Genomic DNA, 20,000 nt, shown 5'->3' on the forward strand with positions numbered 1-20,000 from the left:
TTAGGTTAGGATACCAATTTCATCCAATCAGGAGAGTGTGGGGTTCTCTCTCCTGATTGAATGAAACCTACCTCAAAATGTGTTCTCTTCATTAACTCTTTCATTGCCACACTTATTTCAGACTGTGCCGTCCCGGTGCCACGAAAATGGTGCATTTTTCCTCCGTTTGATTTTTAACATTGAAGTGAATGGAGCAGCAATTTTTTGGATAGCGTTATCTCCTAGTTGCTTTTTTTTTCTTTTATAATTTCGTCATTTCCGTCATTGGCCATGATAGCCATAGTACCATCGTACGGGAATTCCCGTTTTGGCAGTCAAAGAGTTAAAGAGCTGGGGAACAAGCACTCTATACCGGGAACCGCCTTCCATTTCGACATCCCGCTACTCCGACTACGTGGCTTTGTGCGGTTAGGGTTAGGGTTAGGGATAGGGTTAGTAATGTTAGTAAAACAATGACATGTAACCCCCTATAACAATGAATACTATCACAATATAGGGCTTTAAGTTTTTACAATAAACTTTGTTTTAACCAAAACATATCACATACATCACTGCTTTAACTACATTCAACCTGGCATTATAGAAGCCTAGAGATCACTCACACAAAGTTAAATGTAAATTTGTAAAAAAGTTATCTTACGAACAAACAAACAAACAACAGGACCAATTACATTACCCTGCCATGCAAGTCAATTCAATTCCTCTCTGCTACGTTTAGTTAATAAACCAGACAAGGATAGAATAGGACAGAAATAAACTGCACAACAGTTACCTCTGCTTTCAGGTCCTCTGTGGCCTGGTGGGGGTCTCCAAATAACCTCTTCACTTTCTGGTACAACTCCTCTGCCAGACTGGAGAGGAGAGGAGAGGAGAGGATAATTTTAAAAGGCTGTGCAGGTTGGAAAATAATAATCAGTCTATAAGCGAGGATGTCAGACTGTTGGAGTGAAATATCTGCTTTCTTTTATTGATCCCCGAGGCTAATTTAGATTAAACTATGGCTATGTAAAACATTTTACTTTGTGTGCGTCTGTGTGTATGGCAGCATGGACGCATGTGTGTGTGTGTGTGTGTGTGTGTGTGTGTGTGTGTGTGTGTGTGTGTGTGTGTGTGTGTGTACTGTATAACAATGTGCATTGTAGCAGGAAATATATGAACAAAACAAAGATTCCAAATAATACCAGCAACTATCAACAAGTAATTTACATAATTTCAATTTACATCATTTTCAGTCCTCAACTTTACATGTTGAGCATTAATTAGTATAGGCTCATTTCAGGGAGGGGGGGACATCTACAATGTACTTCTCACAGCATCTCACTCTCAAGCCGTACTGTAGTGACGGCATAGGACAACATGTGACCAAACGTTTGACATGACAGGGGGCGCCCGTCACGTCATTTGATAAAACACTGTGCCGAACATTGCGAAGTCTGCTTCAGCGGACTCAGCGCCGTCTGAGTTTTGTACCGACAGGGACAGAATGGTAAATCATCATGTCCGCCATCAGCATGCAACGGCGGGAGTACACCCCCGACACCATAGTGCTGTATGGTCAAATCCGTCCCCCGTTTGACGGTACGGGTTTGAGAATGCGCTGCTCAAAAATGGTCCCAAAAAGTCCAAAAATGACAATATATGAATATGTTTTTGTGAGACAACGTTGGCAAACACTTACTTCACCTTAACAACCCTAGAACCCATCTGTTACAGCCTAACAACTGCCTACCAATACCATAGCAACTGCCTGCTGCTACGCCGTAGGAGGCAGTCGCAGGTAACACTCTTGCAACCACGCGTTACTGTACATGCTAGGAACTGCATTCTGTGTACACCCATAGCAGCAACACCCCACAGTAGCAAAACATTAGCAACTGCCAACTAACACCCTAGCGTTGGCACTGGTTGAAAAAATTGGGTTACAAAAATCGTGGGATAAAAAAATTGAGTAAAAAAAAGAACTGCCTGGTACACCCTACCAACCCCTTACATCCAACTTCTTTTACTACTCCTATGAAGATACTACTAAGGGTAACTGTTGGACCCCCATTAGGGGTGCAATCCAAATTTATACATTCAGCGTTTTGTTTTTAGTTTTTCTCCCCCCTTTATCAAATACTGTTTAATATCCTTTGACGGCTCCGTTATCGCGGAAAGCTCCCCTAAAGGCTCGATAAAAAAATCAGTTTTGTTTCCCGTCCAGCAGACACTTGAGCTAAAGATAGATGGATTTTCCTGTCTCACTCTTCTTTAATAATCTACTTTTTTTCTGCACTTTCTCCCACATTCGCATGTATTCTCTTTGTTGTGTGTTGTCACTCTCTGTCCCTCTCCGTCTTTCTTTCCGTTCCCCTTGCGGCTGTAGTTTTAATTAACTCATCGACCTCGTCAACATTTACTGCTGGAAGAGACAGCACAGAAAAAGAGCGAGTGAGAGAGAGAGGAGGGGGGGAGTTGAAGAGAGCTGATTTGTGTGTGTGTGTGTGTGTGTGTGTGTGTGTGTGTGTGTGTGTGTGTGTGTGTGTGTGTGTGTGTGTGTGTGTGTGTGTGTGTGTGTGAGAGAGAGAGAGTGAGTGTGAGAGAGTGAGTGTGTGTGTGAGAGAGAGAGCGGCTGAGATAGAGAGAGAGAGAGAGCAAAACACTTGTTATGTTGCTGTTAATTTCGAAACACTAGTTTCTGTGGTGCCTGGTGTCTCAACCAGTTAGTGCATGGACCGCTCCTTTGTGAGTAAGTAGGACGCGAGTTTGAATCCAATTCCCTTGAATTTGGAAATTATTTTATTTTCTATTTAAAAAAAATAATATTAATATTATATTATAATTCAAATCTTAGTGTTTTACCAATTATTTTAGGACCCACTTGTAAAATCCTCATGGCCCACAGGTTGAGAACCAGTGTTGTATCATAAGAGCTACACCTTAATAAAAGAAACACTAGTTTCTCAAACATCAACAGAGAGAGGGAGAGAGAGAGAGAGAGAGAGAGAGAGAGAGAGAGAGGGAGAGAGAGAGAGAGAGAGAGAGAGAGAGATGGCCGGGGGAGATGCACCAATCAGCTGTCTGCGCAGTAGAAACAGCTTTACTGCTAATGCATTTGAAGTCAACTGAGAGAAAAGAAGCGAGGAACGAGTGAACAAAAGAGTGAAAGTATGAAAGGAGGCGAAGGGAGGCAGAAACAGCCAGTAAAATAGAAAAGCGAGTGATGAAAGCACACAAAAGAAGGTAGAAAATTCATTTTCCATATTAATGCGTTGACAAAGGTAGACATCTGTCTGTGGGTTGTTGTTTTTTTTTGTTTTTTTTACAAAGACTTCAAAGAGAGCTAAAATAGCCGATCTACAAGCTCAAAACGCATCGTCTTGAGCTTGCGACGATGCGTTTTGAGCTTGTAGATCAGCTATTCTAGCTATTTTTGTATTTGAATCCTGAAAAGTAACAGTTTTGGAGGTTTCCACCCGACAGCGACGATATGAGATGGCTGTAAGACTTCATTGTAGCTCTGTGTGTGTGTGTGTGTGTGTGTGTGTGTGTGTGTGTGTGTGTGTGTGTGTGTGTGTGTGTGTGTGTGTGTGTGTGTACACACTGTATGTGTGTGTACTGTACGTGCATGTGTGTAACTGTGTATGTGTGCGTGCGTGTACCCCAGCTCCTCGTCAGCGATGTTTTTCTTGCCTCCCAGCTGTCTGTTGCGCAGCTCGGCCAGCATGGCCTCGATGTCTGACTTCATCTCCTTCAAGCTCCTCTCTGGAGCTCCGTCCCTCCGGGAGAGAGTGGCGTTTAACTCTGCTGCCTTGGACTGGAGGTCTGCTCACCCACGCACACACACAGACACACACACACACACACACACACACACACACACAATAACCACACACCAAGGTTATTATAGTTTTTAGTTTTTTTTTTTTTTCGTTTTGACTTCATGTTTTCAATTTCCGTTTATTTTTTTATTCGTTTTTAAAGAAGGTTTGCTAGTTTACTTTTTATTTGGTGAAAAGGTTGAGTTATAGCTTCTTTTTTATTTAGTTTTACACCGGAGTGCACATTTTGTACTTGACTGCAGCTGTCCATCTAGTGTCTCTCCTGTCATTTGTTACCCCATTAAGACCTGAAGCCGATTCTACAAATGTCTTCTAAATCCTAACAGTTTTCTGAAAAAACGTATGTTTCTATATCAGAGGTTCTCAAACTTTTTCATGTCAAGGACCCTAAAAAATGATATGTATTTGGCCGTGGACCCCCATCTCAAAAAGTGTTGTTCCAGGGACCCCCAGAAGCAAAGAATAGAGTTAAAAATGTTCGCTTTAAAAAATATATAATCAAAGATTTGCACACATTTTCACGATTTTTCAAAAATAGCAGATCTACAAGCTCATAGCGCGGCGCTCATAGCGCTGCTGTTGTTGTAATGTCTCTATAGCATTTAGAGAAGACGTCTTTGGGTACAAAAGGTGTCTAAGATGACACCTCAGAAGACTCCTGCCCAGGAGGGTTGCTGCGCGGTCGGAGCGTTGGGAGAGAGAGAGGACTTATAGGAAGCCAGGCTGCTGGGCCCTGCTGTGATGCTGTCTATCCCTCACTGGTGGAAGAGGTACTCAGCTATTTTACTTAAGTAAAAGTAGCAATACCACAATATAAAAATACTCTGTCACAAGTTAAAAGGCCTGTGTTCAAAATGTTACTTGAGCAAAAGTACACAAGTATTGCCATCAAAATATACTTAAAGTACCAAAAGTAAAAGTACTAAAATCAGCAAAGTAACTAGTAACTAAGTTTTCAAGTAATTGTAGTGGAGTAAAAAGTACAATATTTGCCTCTGAGATGTAGTGGAGTAGAAGTAAAAGTATTGAAAATTGGAAGTACTCCAGTAAAGTAAAACAATTGTACTTAAGTACAGTAAATGTATTTAGTTACTTTACACCATTGTTCACCCTTGAATGGAAATATTATGTTTTTTTTTTTATCCATAACAGATCTCAAAAGAGTGACGGCAGGCAGGTGTGCAGTAGGAGCTGAGTGGGCAATATTGAAATGCAAAACAAAACAATTCAAGCATAATGAGGGCATTAACCCATTAAGACCGGGAATCTTTGGCTATTCAAAAGTAGCAGATCTACAAGCTCATAGAGAGATCTGCAATTTTTTTGAAAAATCCTGAAAATGTGTGCAACTCTTTGAATATATCGTTTTTTTTACATTTGTAACTCAAATCTTTGCTTCTGGGGGATTCTACAAATATCATCTAAATCCTAACAGTTTTTTGAAAAAAAGAATGTTGCTATAATCAGTGTTTCTGAAACTTTTTCATGTCAAGGATACCCAAAATTGTATGTATTTGGCCACAGACCCCCATCTCAAAAAAGTTTTTTGAGATGCAAAGATTTTAGTAAAAAAAAACACCTTAAAAATATTATATATTCAAAGATTTTTCAAAAAATAGCAGATCTACAAGCTCATAGCGCGGCACTCGGTGCCGCGCTATGAGCTTGTATATCTGCTATTTTTGAATAGCCCAAAGACATCTTAAAATGACAGAGATGCGTTCCCGGTCTTAATGGGTTAACACAAATAAAATATAAAGTGCAGTAAGAAATAAAACTTTAAAGAGAATCAAACAATACATCAAATTAGGGAGCAAAGGGGGCATGTAAACTCAGCTTTCAGCCGAATCAAATGTAAAGTACAAACGCAGCCTCGCAGTGCAAGAGACACAGATCACATTAATGGCAACACAAATGTGTTGCTTTCTAACTGCAATTCAAAGGCAGTCAAAGCAATCAACGATAAGACACGCTGCTAGGCTCATTTGAATAATATTCCTACCACTGGAATTTAATGAGGCGTGCGCGCGCGTGTGTGTGTGTGTGTGTGTGTGTGTGTGTGTGTGTGTGTGTGTGTGTGTGTCTGTGTGAGCACATGTTCGAGAGAGAGAGAGAGAGAGAGAGAGAGAGTTGAATACAGAGAGAGGTATATGATAGTTAGAAAAAGCAAAAGAAAGGAGTCAGTATACAGTGTGTGTGTGTGTGTGTGTGTGTGTGTGTGTGTGTGTGTGTGTGTGTGTGTGTGTGTGTGTGTGTGTGTGTGTGTGTGTGTGTGTGTGTGCACGCGCGTGTGTGTGGTGTAGTGTTGCTGCATCCCTTTCATTTCAAAGGTAAACATGACGTGATTAGAGCAAGTTGAAACTTGAGGTGAAATAAGGTGTGTGTGTGTGTGTGCGTGTGTGAAGGTAGCGATTCAGCAGTCTTCCCCTATTTGAAATGTAAACATGATGTGATTAAAGCAAGACAGAAGTAAACCCATAATGCTAATCAACAGCTGTGTGTGAGTCTGTGTGTGTGCGTGTGTGTATTTGTTTGTGTATGCATGTGGTCATGCACATGTTTATGCATGTACAGTGCGTACACAGTAGGTGCACAGATGTTTGTGTGTCTTGATAGTGTGGATGTGTGTACTTGGTGCACGCGTGTGTGTGTTTGTGTGTGTGTGTCTTGATAGTGTGGATGTGTGTACTTGGTGCACGCGTGTGTGTTTGTGTGTGTGTGTGTGTGTGTGTGTGTGTGTGTGTGTGTGCACATGCGTGCATGCATGTGTGTCTGTGTCACAGCAGTGTAATTGCATAGTGGAATTTAAAAGCCAATTAAACACTTAAAACGTGGATAGAATCATATTACAGTATCTGGTAAACACACAGTGAAGAGTGTGTTACAGTATATTCTTGCCTGATTGCGTGTGCGCGCACGTGTGTGTGTGTGTGTGTGTGTGTGTGTGTGTGTGTGTGTGTGTGTGTGTGTGTGTGCAAGATAGCCACTAATTAAGCCTCTAATTGCTGCTCTCAATCATCCATTGAGCCACGCCACTGACATGCACATGCACACGCACGCACACGCACACGCACACGCACACGCACACGCACACGCACACACACTCATAATGACATAGTGATTAGGCGGAGAGCCAGAAGGCTAGGAGCAGTAACGTGGAGTGGACAGTTTCATCATGACAGTCGGTCTAAACTAAACTCAGGACTGGAATACTGTAGTCTCTAGGATCAGGCCTGTATTATTTTCAAACCATAATGGTAATATGACCAGGGATCAATTTGTGAAAAAAAACACAAATGGGGTAGGCATTTTCTCAACACTACTTGAGCCAATAGTGATAATAGCTCTGTTACGGCTGCGCGTCCCCTCCGCTCCGCTTCTCTCTGTCCCGGGCCCGTTTTACAGCGCTCCAATTCCCCGGAGCACGGGCGCTCACGTTCCCGCTCACCTGCCCGTCCTTCTACCTCTGTGCACTCGGGTTCCGAGGCTCCCCGCACTTCAGCTCCAGCACTGCAACGCGCTCAGCGCACGCACCCCCGTCGCTGACTACTCTACGTCACACTCAGTGCACCTGCTCTCCTTCACTAATCCCCGCACCTGTCCCTCGTCTACAATCAACTAACTCCTGCCTCAACAAGAACCCTGTCTGCACGTCATTCGTCGACAGATCTACACGTACAGTAAAGCACAGGCCAGCCTACAGTTTAGCTTATTCAAGTTGTAGTGCATTTTGCATTTTAGCTTTACACAGCTACTTTACCAGCCTGTTTAACTTCATGCAGTTGCAGTGCCAGCCTTCAGTTGTTTTTTCCCCTGTGCTTATTGTCTCCGCCAGGCCGACAGGCATGGCGAGAGAGTATGTTTTGCACCCTGTCCGTCCGTCCGTCAGTCCGTCATTCTGTCTGTGTACAGCTAATCTCCGGCACCGTTGGCTTGATCGCAGCGAAACTGTGCACACACACTCCCTGGATGCCAATTCAGAGGCCACCAGGAGGCCGCTTTTTGCAAAACACATTTTTTGACAGTACTCCTACAGATTTAATCCGAACATCACGCAAATCGGTACACAGTCTCTCTATAGTCATTAAGCAAGGGATAATGCATGGGGAGGTAGTCATTATTGAAACTTAAAGCCCGACAGGGCGATTAACCACCGAGGCGAAGCCGAGGTGGTTAATCGCCCTGAAGGGCTTTAAATTTCAATAATGACTACCTCCCCATGCATTATCCCGCTTATTACACGGCTACTTAATACATACATAAATACATTTACCCAAAAGTAACAACAAAACGAAGTATTTCCTTGCTTACGGCAATGAAAGTATTCCATAAGTATTGGGCTGGGCGGACAAGTTCGCCTCGCAAAAACAAATGACGAAATGGAAAAAAACTCGCCCCAAAACACACTCGCCCCCCATTCTATTTACTGCCGATTTGCCTGTAATACCGCCGGATTTGCCCCAGGGCGACTATGTTTTGGGGCGAGCGTTTTGGTATTCCCCCGTTGTTGTGCCACGATAAACAAGGAAGTGCAGTGGATCAAATAGAATGACTTTTCGGTTATTGCATCGTCTATTTCTCACTTCAAATGTTTTCAAAAACATTCTTGAGAGCAACGTTTAGTTGTAAATGACATTGGTTGTTTGTTTACATGGCTGTCAATGTTGGATAAAGCATAAAATCAAGCAGCGCAGGTTGATATGAGCAGGTGTTCTGAGTCTCTGATTACACAGTTTCCTCGTCGGTCTCACCGGTCATTATCATCGGTCATTATCCAGAAATAATGACCGATGACTGACCAATCAGAATCGAGCATTCAACCAAGCCGTGTAATAAACCAAACTAGTCTTTCAGATTTTTCATATTCCATCCTGATTGGCTAAAAATGGCCTGAAATCATGCACACAGTCTGCAATTTCCAGCCCCATTTTATGCTTTCCATAAAATGCTGTTGCATAAAAATGGCAAAAATAGACAATTTGCAAGCTAGCGTCTCAGAACACACTTAGAACATATCACTGATCGAAACTCCTGTGGAGTGTTTTTTCCCCAGTGTGGATACGCAGGTGTCTCTTCAGAGTATTTAAATGACTGAAATTCTTTCTACACTGCTTACAGTGGAAAGGCTTTTCTCCACTGTGGACACGCAGGTGTTTTGTCAGATTGCCAGACACACTGAAACTCATGTAACACTGTTTGCAGCGGAAAGGCTTTTCTCCACTGTGGATACGCAGGTGTGTCTTCAGAATTTTTAAATGACTGAAATTCTTGTCACACTGCTTACAGTGGAAAGGCTTTTCTCCACTGTGGATACGCATGTGTGTCGTCAGATTACTCGACTGACTGAAACTCTTGTCACACTGTTTACAGTGGAAAGGCTTTTCTCCACTGTGGATACGCATGTGTGTCATCAGATTACTCAACCGATCGAAACTCTTGACACACTGGTTACAGTGGAAAGGTTTTACTCCAGGTTGGCCATCAGCCTGTCCACTGTGTACGTCATTGGTTGTATTCTTACTTGTCCTTGTTGAGTTAAAGTCTCGATAAGATCCTGGTTCATCAGTGTCGTCTCCTCGTTTCTGGCTGTCTACAGGGCTGACGATTTGAGCCACCGCTTCTTCATGGTAAAATCTGCTGCTATCCATGTTATATGGAAATATACGTAGGTTCCCTTTGGGCTGAAATATTTCTATATATTCCCTGTCTCTCTCCCTCTTGGATTGTCACAGTAGAGCCTGGCTGAAAAGAAAGTTTCTCTTAGACGTACTGAGACGGATTGACCGTTTTAAGATAGCTTCACATCTAAGCATATAAGCAGACCAAATATCTGGTGTGAATTCACACACAACATAAACTGTTGTCATGCATTCCTAACAACGCCAATTTGTGCAGGCAAAACTGCCCAGATAAATGCCTAGATTGTAAATGTTTCTCATTAAGCCCTATTCATGGCTAATCTACAAGCTCACGACCAGTGTTGGCGGTAATGTGTTACAAAGTAACGCGTTAGAGTACTCCGATTACACAAATGGTGATCTGAGCAATTTAGTTGCCACAAATTAAAAATGTAATATTAAGAGATATATTTCTTACTTGAGCATACGGCAGCAATTCCCAATTTGTGGGCCGGGGCCCACTGTTGGGCGGTGAGAATATTGCAAGTGGGCCCCTGAATAGTTGGCAAATCACAACATTTTTTATATAACACTAGACCAGGGCACCAGCCTATTCTGGAGCTATGCAAGTCAGGAACGATGCAAATAGGGAACACACCCCCACCCGGTTATGCAATACCCATTGTGCCCGTTGTATCCGTGTGTCTGTCTGTGTCCCTTTTGTGCCCATATATGGAGATGTCTATACCTGTTTATCCTTTGCCCTTTTATGCCCATATATGTAGATCCCTGATAGCATCGGTATATATATATATATACAGTATATATGGGCATGCCCATGGGCATATATCAGTCCGTGTCAGTCCGTGTGTGTGTGTGTGTGTGTGTGTGTGTGTGTGTGTGTCCGTCCGACCCTCATTCTGTCATTTTGTGTACAGCTAATCTCTGGCACCGTTGGCTTGTTCGCAGCGAAACTGTGCACACACACTCCCTGGATGCCAGAGCAGAACCTCTGCCCCAAATTTTTCAAATGGGCCTCTTATAGCGCCACCAGGAGGCCGCTTTTTGCAAAACACATTGTTTGACAGTACTCCTACAGATTTTATCCAAACATCACGCAAATCTGTACACAGTATCTCTATAGTCAACACCGATTTGTCCAATTTTCCATATTCCATCCTGCTTGGCTAAGGTTGGCTTCCAAAGTTTGCAGGATTAATCCGTTTTCAACAGAATGCCTCAAATCATGAACGCAGCTTGCGATTTCCGTGAGATTTCACACGCACATTAACATTTTTCAAATCAGCGTCATGGTGGCGCTATAAAAGGCTGATTTGCGTTTTTAACTAGAACTGCAACGATCTGCGTGACACTTTACACGCACACTCCCTAGAGGCCAAGGAAAAACAACTGCCCTGCATTTTTCACATTTGCCTTTCATAGCGCCACCAGGAGGCCGACTTATGTAAAACACATTTTTTGATATTAAGCCTTAGGAATTTATCCAAATTTCACGCAAATCGGTACACATGATCTCTATAGTCATGTGATCAAGATGGGTCTTTTTAATTTTTCATATTCCATCCTGATTGGCTAACATTGACATCTAAAGTTTGCAGGAGTGGCCCGTTTTGAACAAAATGACACAAATCATGAATGCAGCATCCGATTGCGGTGACACTTTGCACGCACATTCGCACTACGTTGAAGAACAAATGCTATCCTTTTAACATTGCCCTATTATAGCGCCACCAGGAGGCCGATATTGCAACACTTTTCTTTTTTATATTACTCCTACAAATTCAAACATCATGCAAATCGGTACCCATTACCTATATAGTCAAGTGATCAAGATGGATCCATCCGATTTTTCATATTCCATCCTGATTGGCGAATTCCGAACATTGCTGCCCCACAATAACCTACCTGACCTGGCGGAGACCTGTGCTCCGAGGAGCACTTTTTCTAGTTTCCACTGATCCTGTTTCTCCTCTCCTCTGCAGTACCCCGGATCCCACGCTGAGTTGTGGCAACCTGCGGAGTCCACCCCCCCTCCAACTCCCCCCCTCATCATCACTTTTCTGGACTGAATAAAAACCTCTCCTCTTTGCTGTGCGCTTGGGTCACACACACCATTCATAACAAGCACTTCTAAAAGCTCACAATTCCCCTTATCATATTATGTTTTTGTTAATTAAATTGTTTAATCGTTATATTATAAAGAAGAGAAAATATCAAACATATAAAGACAGCCTACATTCCTCGAAAGGAAATACCTGTCCCCACTGGCGATTACAACGAATGACCAGAAGGGGGGGATATCAAAAGCCGAGGCATGGGCCCGGACAGCTGGCGTAGCGGTCCAGGCACCTATAGGCTGCTAATGCGTAATGCGGGTTCGAATCCCGAATCGCAGACCTTTGCTGCATGTCACTCCCCATCGCTCTCTCCCCAGTCTACTGCATACTATCAATAAAAAAATGCAGAAAAAGCCCCAAAAATATCTTTAAAAAAAACAAACAGGAGAGGCATGGACCCCCTCCTTCCCCCTTCCCCGGAAAATCCAACCCTGGTGATAATGACACAAGACTGACACAGCCAATAACAATGCCACACCTCGGGTCACCTCATTCATTCAAACGGCCACATGGAATATAAGGACACATTGTTTAATTACAGCAGTGGCGTGTGGGAGTACAGGGGCAGAGAATAGGGGAATGGAAGGTCACACACATTCCGGAAGGTGCACCATGGGAGTTAACCCATTAAGACCGGGAACGCATCTGTGTGTCATTTTAAGATTTCTTTTGGCTATTCAAAAATAGCAGATCTACAAGCTCATAGCGCGGCACCGAGTGCCGCGAAAGATCGTGAAAATATGTGCAAATCTTTGAATATATATATTCTTTAAAACAAACATTTGTGACTCAAATCTTTGCTTCTGGGGGATTCTACAAAATGTCTTCTAAATCCTAACAGTTTTTTGAAAAAACTTATGTCACTATAATATCAGTGCCTCTCAAACTTTTTCATATCAAGGACCCCCAAAATGATATGTATTTGGCCGCGGACCCCATCTCAAAATATGTTCCAGGGACCCCCCCAGAAGCAAAAATTTGATTTAAAAACGGTCGCTTTAAAAAATAGATACATTCAAAGATTTGCCCACATTTTCAAAAATGTTCAAAAATAGCAGATCTACAAGCTCATAGCGCGGCAATGAGCTTGTAGATCTGCTATTTTTGAACAGAGAAATCTAAAAATGACACAGATGCGTTCCCGGTGTTAATTGGTTAAGCACCTCGGTCAAGGGCGCCACCGCGGTGCTTTTTACTGAAGGAGAGGGGTTTATAGAGTGTCGCTCATTCAGTGCCGTCAGCGCGGGTCCCTCGCCCCGCGATCTAGGGATTTGAACGCGCGACATTCACTTTGCGAGCCCGCGCGTCCTCTAGTAACCTTGTCGTTAGCTAACCCCCTTTTTGCTGTACGGTGTTAAAAATCCGGAGAGTTTGTTTCAACTCATTCTCGGAGTAAAATGAACCCTCCGGATTTGACTGTGTGCCCGACGACGTTTTAGAGCAGCCGGTGCTGTGCCACTGTGAGAGGATTTACCTCAAATTGTGTCCTCTGCAGTGGTGTGAAGTAACAAAGTACATTTACTCAAGTACTGTACTTCAGTACAATTTTGAGGTATTTTGTATTTCCAGTTTTCAGTACTTTCACTTCTACTCCACTACATCTCAGAAGCAAATATTGTACTTTTACTCCACTACAATTCTTTGAAAACTCAAGTTACTTGTCATCTTTTAGGCTTTGATTATTATCGCAAAACACACTAACCACTTCAGCCCTATATACATTTCGTCTCGGAAATGTTTTGTACCAGAGAGACACACGCACGCGCACACGCGCACACACACACACACACACACACACACACACACACACACACACACACACACACACACACACACACACACACACACACACACACACACACACACACACACACACACACACACACACACACACACACACACACAGCAGAGTTTCAAATACTTTCAAGATTTAAAAAAAATGTTTGGAAACTTTTTTTAATCGTGTGAGCTTGTAGATCGGCTATTCTTGGTGCACGGCACGCAACCAACGGTAAATCAGGCATGAGTGCTTCTGGAAAGCAATTGGTGAACCGGAGCAGGGTTTAAGTGCCTTGCCCAAGGGTACTTCAACGGTGGGCATTAACTAGATTTTTCTCACCGGTCTGAGGGATCAAACCATGAACCTTATGGAGGTCTGCTCCTTTAACCTGCAAGCCTGTATGAACCCCCATCGCTGAGTTAAGCTGCCAGCATACTTCAAAAGAAGATTTTTTTTTCAGATTCTGCAAGTTCTCTATGCAAAAAAAAAGTTTTATACTCCATATGCTGGAACGGTGAGTTTGACACCTGGATCAGAGCGTGGAAATAAAACAAAATAAACGACCAATTTTCCTTATATGGGACTAAAAGGAGTATATTAGTGACGTCATTGCCAATTAGCCAATGGCGTGCTGAGGTGTAGTTATTCAGGTGCACAACAGGACTATGTAAGGTTGACTATGGGTGCCACCAATTGCAGATCAATTACAGATTTGAAAGAAACAGGATTTTGGTTCAAAGGAATATTTGAGGAAGCCAATTGTTCTTAGGCCAGATCGGGAGATCCTCATATATTATTTATTATCTATTTCCTCAGTATCTGGATTTCCCGAATCACAGATCTTTTTATTTGATTTGATTTTGAATCGTCCAGCCGACTACGGAAGCCAGACCCTATAGAGCTTGGCATCATCTCCAAGAAAAGGCATATGGCTGCATGGCGGCACTCCGATGAAGAGGATGACATTGATGACCTCTGTTTCAATCTTCACCGAGATGAGATGAGATGCACACAGAGAGATCTGGACGGACTTAGGCAAGAGATGCAAGGGATTCAAGAAGGTATGAGATGCATGCTTCGGAGCCTTAAGCCAACGGCAAGTTCCACCCGACCTATCCAACAGACGTTGCCGTGTAGAGGCAAGGCGGCTGGGGATACCGTTAATACATCGGATATACAAGAAGAGAGTTTTACCATCTCTGCTCTAAACCAAAGGAGCCGGGAACATGAGACTTCTACCCCAGAGCCTGAAGGAGATGACCGCCGCTTTCCAGATCAGGTAAATGACCGAACCAATATGCATCAAGATACACCTCGTCATCCAACAGCCCCTTTAAGTCGAGTATCGCACCAAGCAAAACTCAACCAGCTACTAGGGGATAGTAACTATGACTATGAACTAATGACTATGATCTCTAAAGCAACACACACAGTGAGCAAAAAGGCTAAGAATTGGGCACCATTAACATCACGTGATCACCAAGCCTTAAGTGATTATGCGTTGTTCTTGAATACTTGTTGGAATGACATGAACTATGTCGCAGCCCCGCAAGTCCTGGATTCTCCCAATGCCTTAGAGACATTCGTCCTGAAACTACCACGCAGTCTCATATATAAATGGGACCGTTATGCACACGAATACGAGTGTCATGAATTAGCAACTGCTGGGTTTGAACAACTACTAGACTTTGTGAAGGAGGAAGCCGAGATTGCGCGCAACTACGGTGAGACAGACGTTACTTCGAGAACTAGACAAGGTCCACGCAAGGAATGCTCCAATTATAAACCTCCAAAGACAAATGCTATTCTCCATGGCAGAGTACGACCTATGAGGTCCAAAAGAGGGTCATCAGAGGAATCCAGGAAACGCTATCACCATCACTGCCCTTATTGCGATCAGGATCATCCCATGAACCAATGCCCTAACCTTAAGTCTCTGTCAACAGAGGAAAAGAGGGATTGGATCAAAATGACCACTAGGTGCTGGAAATGCGCCCGCGGCCATCAGGTAACGTGTTGTACACTTAGAGCCAAGTGTACAATTTGTAAAGGACATCACCACGATATCCTTCATGACATCAACGTCAAACCATCCTCGGATCACCCTGAAACGTCCGAATCGACACCCGATGTGTCAGCATCTTCCACTGGGGATACACCCCCCACCAGCAGCTCAGACATTGTTACGAAGGAGGACCCTGCCTCTTCATATGACGAAGAAGAATATATATCACAGGAAGAACACCCGCTTATATGTAATTACTTCCATATTGCGGATTGTCCTACAAGAAAGCAGGTGTTAGTCAGGATCGTGGAAGTTATCCTTCGGAACGGTAACAAAAGTCTTCAGACTTTTGCACTCCTGGTCGACGGTTCACAGATTACTCTCCTTTTACATAGTGCTGCTCAGCATCTAGATCTCCAAGGAGAAGTTAAAAATCTACCTCTTACTCTACCATTTTCACCGGGCCCCCATACCTTTGGCGGATCATTCGTGACATTCTCTGTGGCCCCAGCGTCACAACCCCAAAATGCCTACGAGATGAGAGCCTTCACGACTAAGGAATTTGAATTCGCCAGTTACACCTATCCAATTCGAGAACTGCAAAGGAAATATCAGCACCTGAGGGATCTACCGCTACCAATTATTACGGATGCACAACCATTGCTACTTATCGGAGCAAACTATAATGAACTAATAGACCCAAGAACCAGTCGATATGTAGTCAATGGAGGACCAATGGCTGTATATTGCGAACTTGGTTGGGCCTTACAAGGACCCGTCTGAATGAAAGCCTAAACACAGAATAGCGTCAAGTTACATCTCTTTCTGCTTCAGAACCTGAACTACATAGTCTTGCAGAAACATTGTGGCAAATACATAGTTTAACGTATCGAAGTGAGAAGCTTGTCACTTGAGCTCCTCACACAATGTTCGCATTGGTGACACTGCTGTGTAATTCAGAGAGATACAACTACCTTAAGGAAGTTTGGCAGGCAATGCGTGTGTTAGGACCTTGCCGAACTTCATTTCTGCAAGAGGTATGCTACAGTGTTTAACAGGGTTCAATTGTTGGGGGTCATGGAGGGGGATACATGCCTATGCTTTTGATATGCCCCCTCTGGTCATATTTTTTACAGCCGGTGGGGATATGTTTTATCCCTACTTCTGGTCAGACTGAATTAAACACATGCATTTCCTTTTGTGAAATGTAGACTGTCTGATATGCGGGACGGGGCGGTCACCCTACATGCCCCCCATTGAATATCATTTTCAATCTCTGGGACGCCAATCTACACGATATGAAAAGTCTTAACTCTGAGAGCGAGCAAAAGGAACCAACGGGCCCATTTGGTTTCCATTTGTACACTCTCAGGGTTACAAAACATGTATCTCCTCGAGGGGGGAACCCCACTGAGAGAGAACCACTGGTGTAGGAGATGAGAGGTGTACAGTACCTCTGGCTCCCAGCAGTGTGTCCCTGATGAAGTTCTCCAGGTCTTCAGCTCGATTGTGGATCCGGTCAGCATCGTCCACTACTTGTTCACCATCAGCAGACACCTTAGTGGCCTGGAGACACACGCGCGCACACACGCACACGCACACACACACACACACGCGCGCACACGCACGCACACACACACACACACACACACATTATTAGTAGCTTGTAAAGTATCTCAACTGGTTCCTTGCCCACTGTGAACTTGAGATGCACGTATACTCAAACGCAGGCAGACAAAGAAAAAACTAAAAAGACAGATACACACACGCACGCACGCACACACACACACACACACACACACACACACACACACACACACACACACACACACACACACACACACACACACACACACACACACACACACACACACACACACACACACACACACACACACACACACACACACACACCTCTGACAGCAGTCAGTAACGGACCAAAGGTGTTCCATAAATAAGTAAACTGTGTTGAATAAGTGAACAGATTGTTGACTTCCCAGGCTTGAAGGAGGACATGCCTGAGCTGGAGATGACAACAGCGGCGTGATCGATCGACAGTATCGAGTGTGTATACTATTGATCCCCCAGTCGCTACTGTCAGTCTTGTCCGCACTTTGGAGCGCACACACACACACACACACACATACAAAAAACACAGCCGGAAAAACAGACAAAAACAAACAATTTGATAGACAGAGGGATCTTTGACAGATCAACACGACCTTACGCGGTCGATACAACCGACGCACGCACACACACACGGACGCGCACACTCGCACAAAAGACGAGGCCAGAGGTCTTGTCAACATTTGACAAGACCATCATCTTAGCTTTTGTGTGTGTGTGTGTGTGTGTGTGTGTGTGTGTGTGTGTGTGTGTGTGTGTGTGTGTGTGTGTGTGTGTGTGTGTGTGTGTGTGTGTGTGTGTGTGTGTGTGATGGGTGCGAGGATGGCGGGATGGCTGTCAGCAGATATCAAGGCAAAGACATAAAAAATACAAAAGGCACATGACATTGTGAGTTTGAGTGTTATTTCTCTCTGTGTAAACATTGTGTGGGGAAGAAAATCTCTCCGTGTTGTCCTTCATCTGCACTGAAAGCATCCTGGCACGGTTCAGCTCAGTGGTCCTCAACCTTAATCTGAATCAGGGCCCACTTGTTAATCTTAACCTTATCTTAATCTTAGCCCATCGGCTGCCGTGGTTAAGGTGGTCAGATGGGTGGGCCGCGTGCATTTTCAGGGCATGTTTATTTGAACGATCAATCCATCCATTGTGTTCCACCTTGGATCAATGGAACCATACGTAGTTCTTATTTATCGGTTATCACTTTTTGATATTAGTATTATCATCATTAAAATCGTGTATAATCGTTTAGCAAATAGTGTTTCGCCAATTATTTGGGGGCCCACTTGAAATACCCTGGTGGCCCACAGGTTGAGAATGATTGTCCACCATGTCCATGACACCATGGTTATTATGACTAAAAATAACAATATGACAAAAACTCCATGTGAAAACATATTTTAGTTAACTGAAATGAATAAAAACCAGGCTTTACAGAAACGGATAACTAACTTGAACTATATGTTTTAGTCTCTGTCAATTCATTTCAAACACGAGCTTAGTATTTCAGATCTTGCAAATATTTTTAGCTATGCCAGTTTTCATGAATATATGAATAGTGAATAATAATTTAAAGTATGATGTTTTGTTGAGTTTTTATTAAAACACACCTAACCTTTATGAATCTCACCCCTGGCAAACACCCCATATTACAATATGAAAACTAACACTAAAACTAATAAAAACTCAAGGAAAACTAATAAAATGTTTTAATTAAACTAGCAAACCATCTTTAAAAAAAAAAAGAAATGACGAAAAAACAACTCAAATTTAAAACAAAAAATCAACAAAGTATTGTCAGAGAGAGAGAGAGAGAGAGAAAGACATAAAGAGAGAGATGACACCCACCCTGCTGTGTAGCTGGTCCATCTCAGTGACCAGAGAGCCCAGGTTGGAGTCTGCCAGCTGCAGCAGTCTCTCTGGAGCTTTCTGGGGCGACAGCATGTGCTGTGGAAACAAAGCACAACTACTCAGTAAAGCAATTATAACCCTTTTTAAGACCGGGAACTTATCTGTGTCATTTTTTTACTTTCTTTGGGTATTCAAAAATAGCAGATCTACAAGCTACGAGTTTGTAGATATTTTTGAAAAATATTGAAAATTTGTGCAAATCTATAATATACAGTATATTTCTTAAAGCGAACATTTTTAACTAAAATCTTTGCTTCTGGGGGGGGGGGGGTCCTTGGAACAAAATATTTTGAGATGGGGTCCACGACCAAATACATTTTGGGGGTCCTTGACATGAAAAGAGTACCACTGATATTATAGCAAGCTAGTTTTCCAAAAACTGATTTAGAAGACATTTGTAGAATCCCCAGAAGCAAAGATCTGAGTTACAAAAAAAAAAAAATACTGTATACATTCAAAGATTTGCAAAAGAAATCCACGATTAAAAAAAGAAAAATAATTAGGACACTCAGTACGAGACTCAGCCGGGGGTCATCAATTATTGGCTTAGGAAATGCGCCAAAAAAAAAAAAAGATTCAAGGCTTCATAGGGTGTGTAATTGATAGAAAATGTTGTGTGAACTACTCACTTAAGCCCCATGTTCAAGAAATAGCAAAACATAGCAGTTGTGAGCTTGTAGATAATAAAACAAAGAAAAAGAAAGAAGCACAACCAATAATCAAAATAAATAATGTACTTTGGCCAAAACAAGCCATATACTTTTAACACATTGAGTGCCATAAACAGTCCGGACCGTTTTTGGCCCATTTTTAAAAAATATATATTTTTCGAAACTTTGGGATCATCCAAGGAGTCTCTAAGAGGGAGAGGCCGGATGTGGATCCATGTCAAAAATGCTTCCGGTTGTCCGCTCCAATGTTAACTCCTTGACTAAAAGCTTAATATCTATATCTATTTTTAACGTGGTGGAAGTGAGCCGTTTTCGATCGGCGATCACTCTGCAATGGAGGATCACGTATAAATATTATAAAAATATTATTATTCCAGGCGTTAGTCGGGACCCTCCGCCGTCTCGCACGCACGCTTTGTTTACATGCGCGTCC

General features: G+C 43.0%; 1 protein-coding gene across 1 annotated transcript in view; it reads right to left on the reverse strand.

The window, feature by feature from the left end:
* Positions 1-20,000, reverse strand: part of lama2 (laminin, alpha 2) — a 278,412-nt gene that overhangs the window by 49,373 nt on the left and 209,039 nt on the right. The window contains exons 38-41 of the mRNA XM_084082844.1: positions 18,834-18,932; positions 16,817-16,928; positions 3,642-3,804; positions 773-851 (exon numbers count right to left, since the gene is read on the reverse strand). Coding sequence (XP_083938970.1) covers positions 773-851; positions 3,642-3,804; positions 16,817-16,928; positions 18,834-18,932 — 453 coding nt within the window. The remainder of the gene's footprint in view (positions 1-772; positions 852-3,641; positions 3,805-16,816; positions 16,929-18,833; positions 18,933-20,000) is intronic.

The sequence above is a fragment of the Gymnoscopelus microlampas genome, assembly GCF_963454915.1.
Source record: "Gymnoscopelus microlampas genome assembly, chromosome: 16".
NCBI lineage: Eukaryota > Metazoa > Chordata > Actinopteri > Myctophiformes > Myctophidae > Gymnoscopelus > Gymnoscopelus microlampas.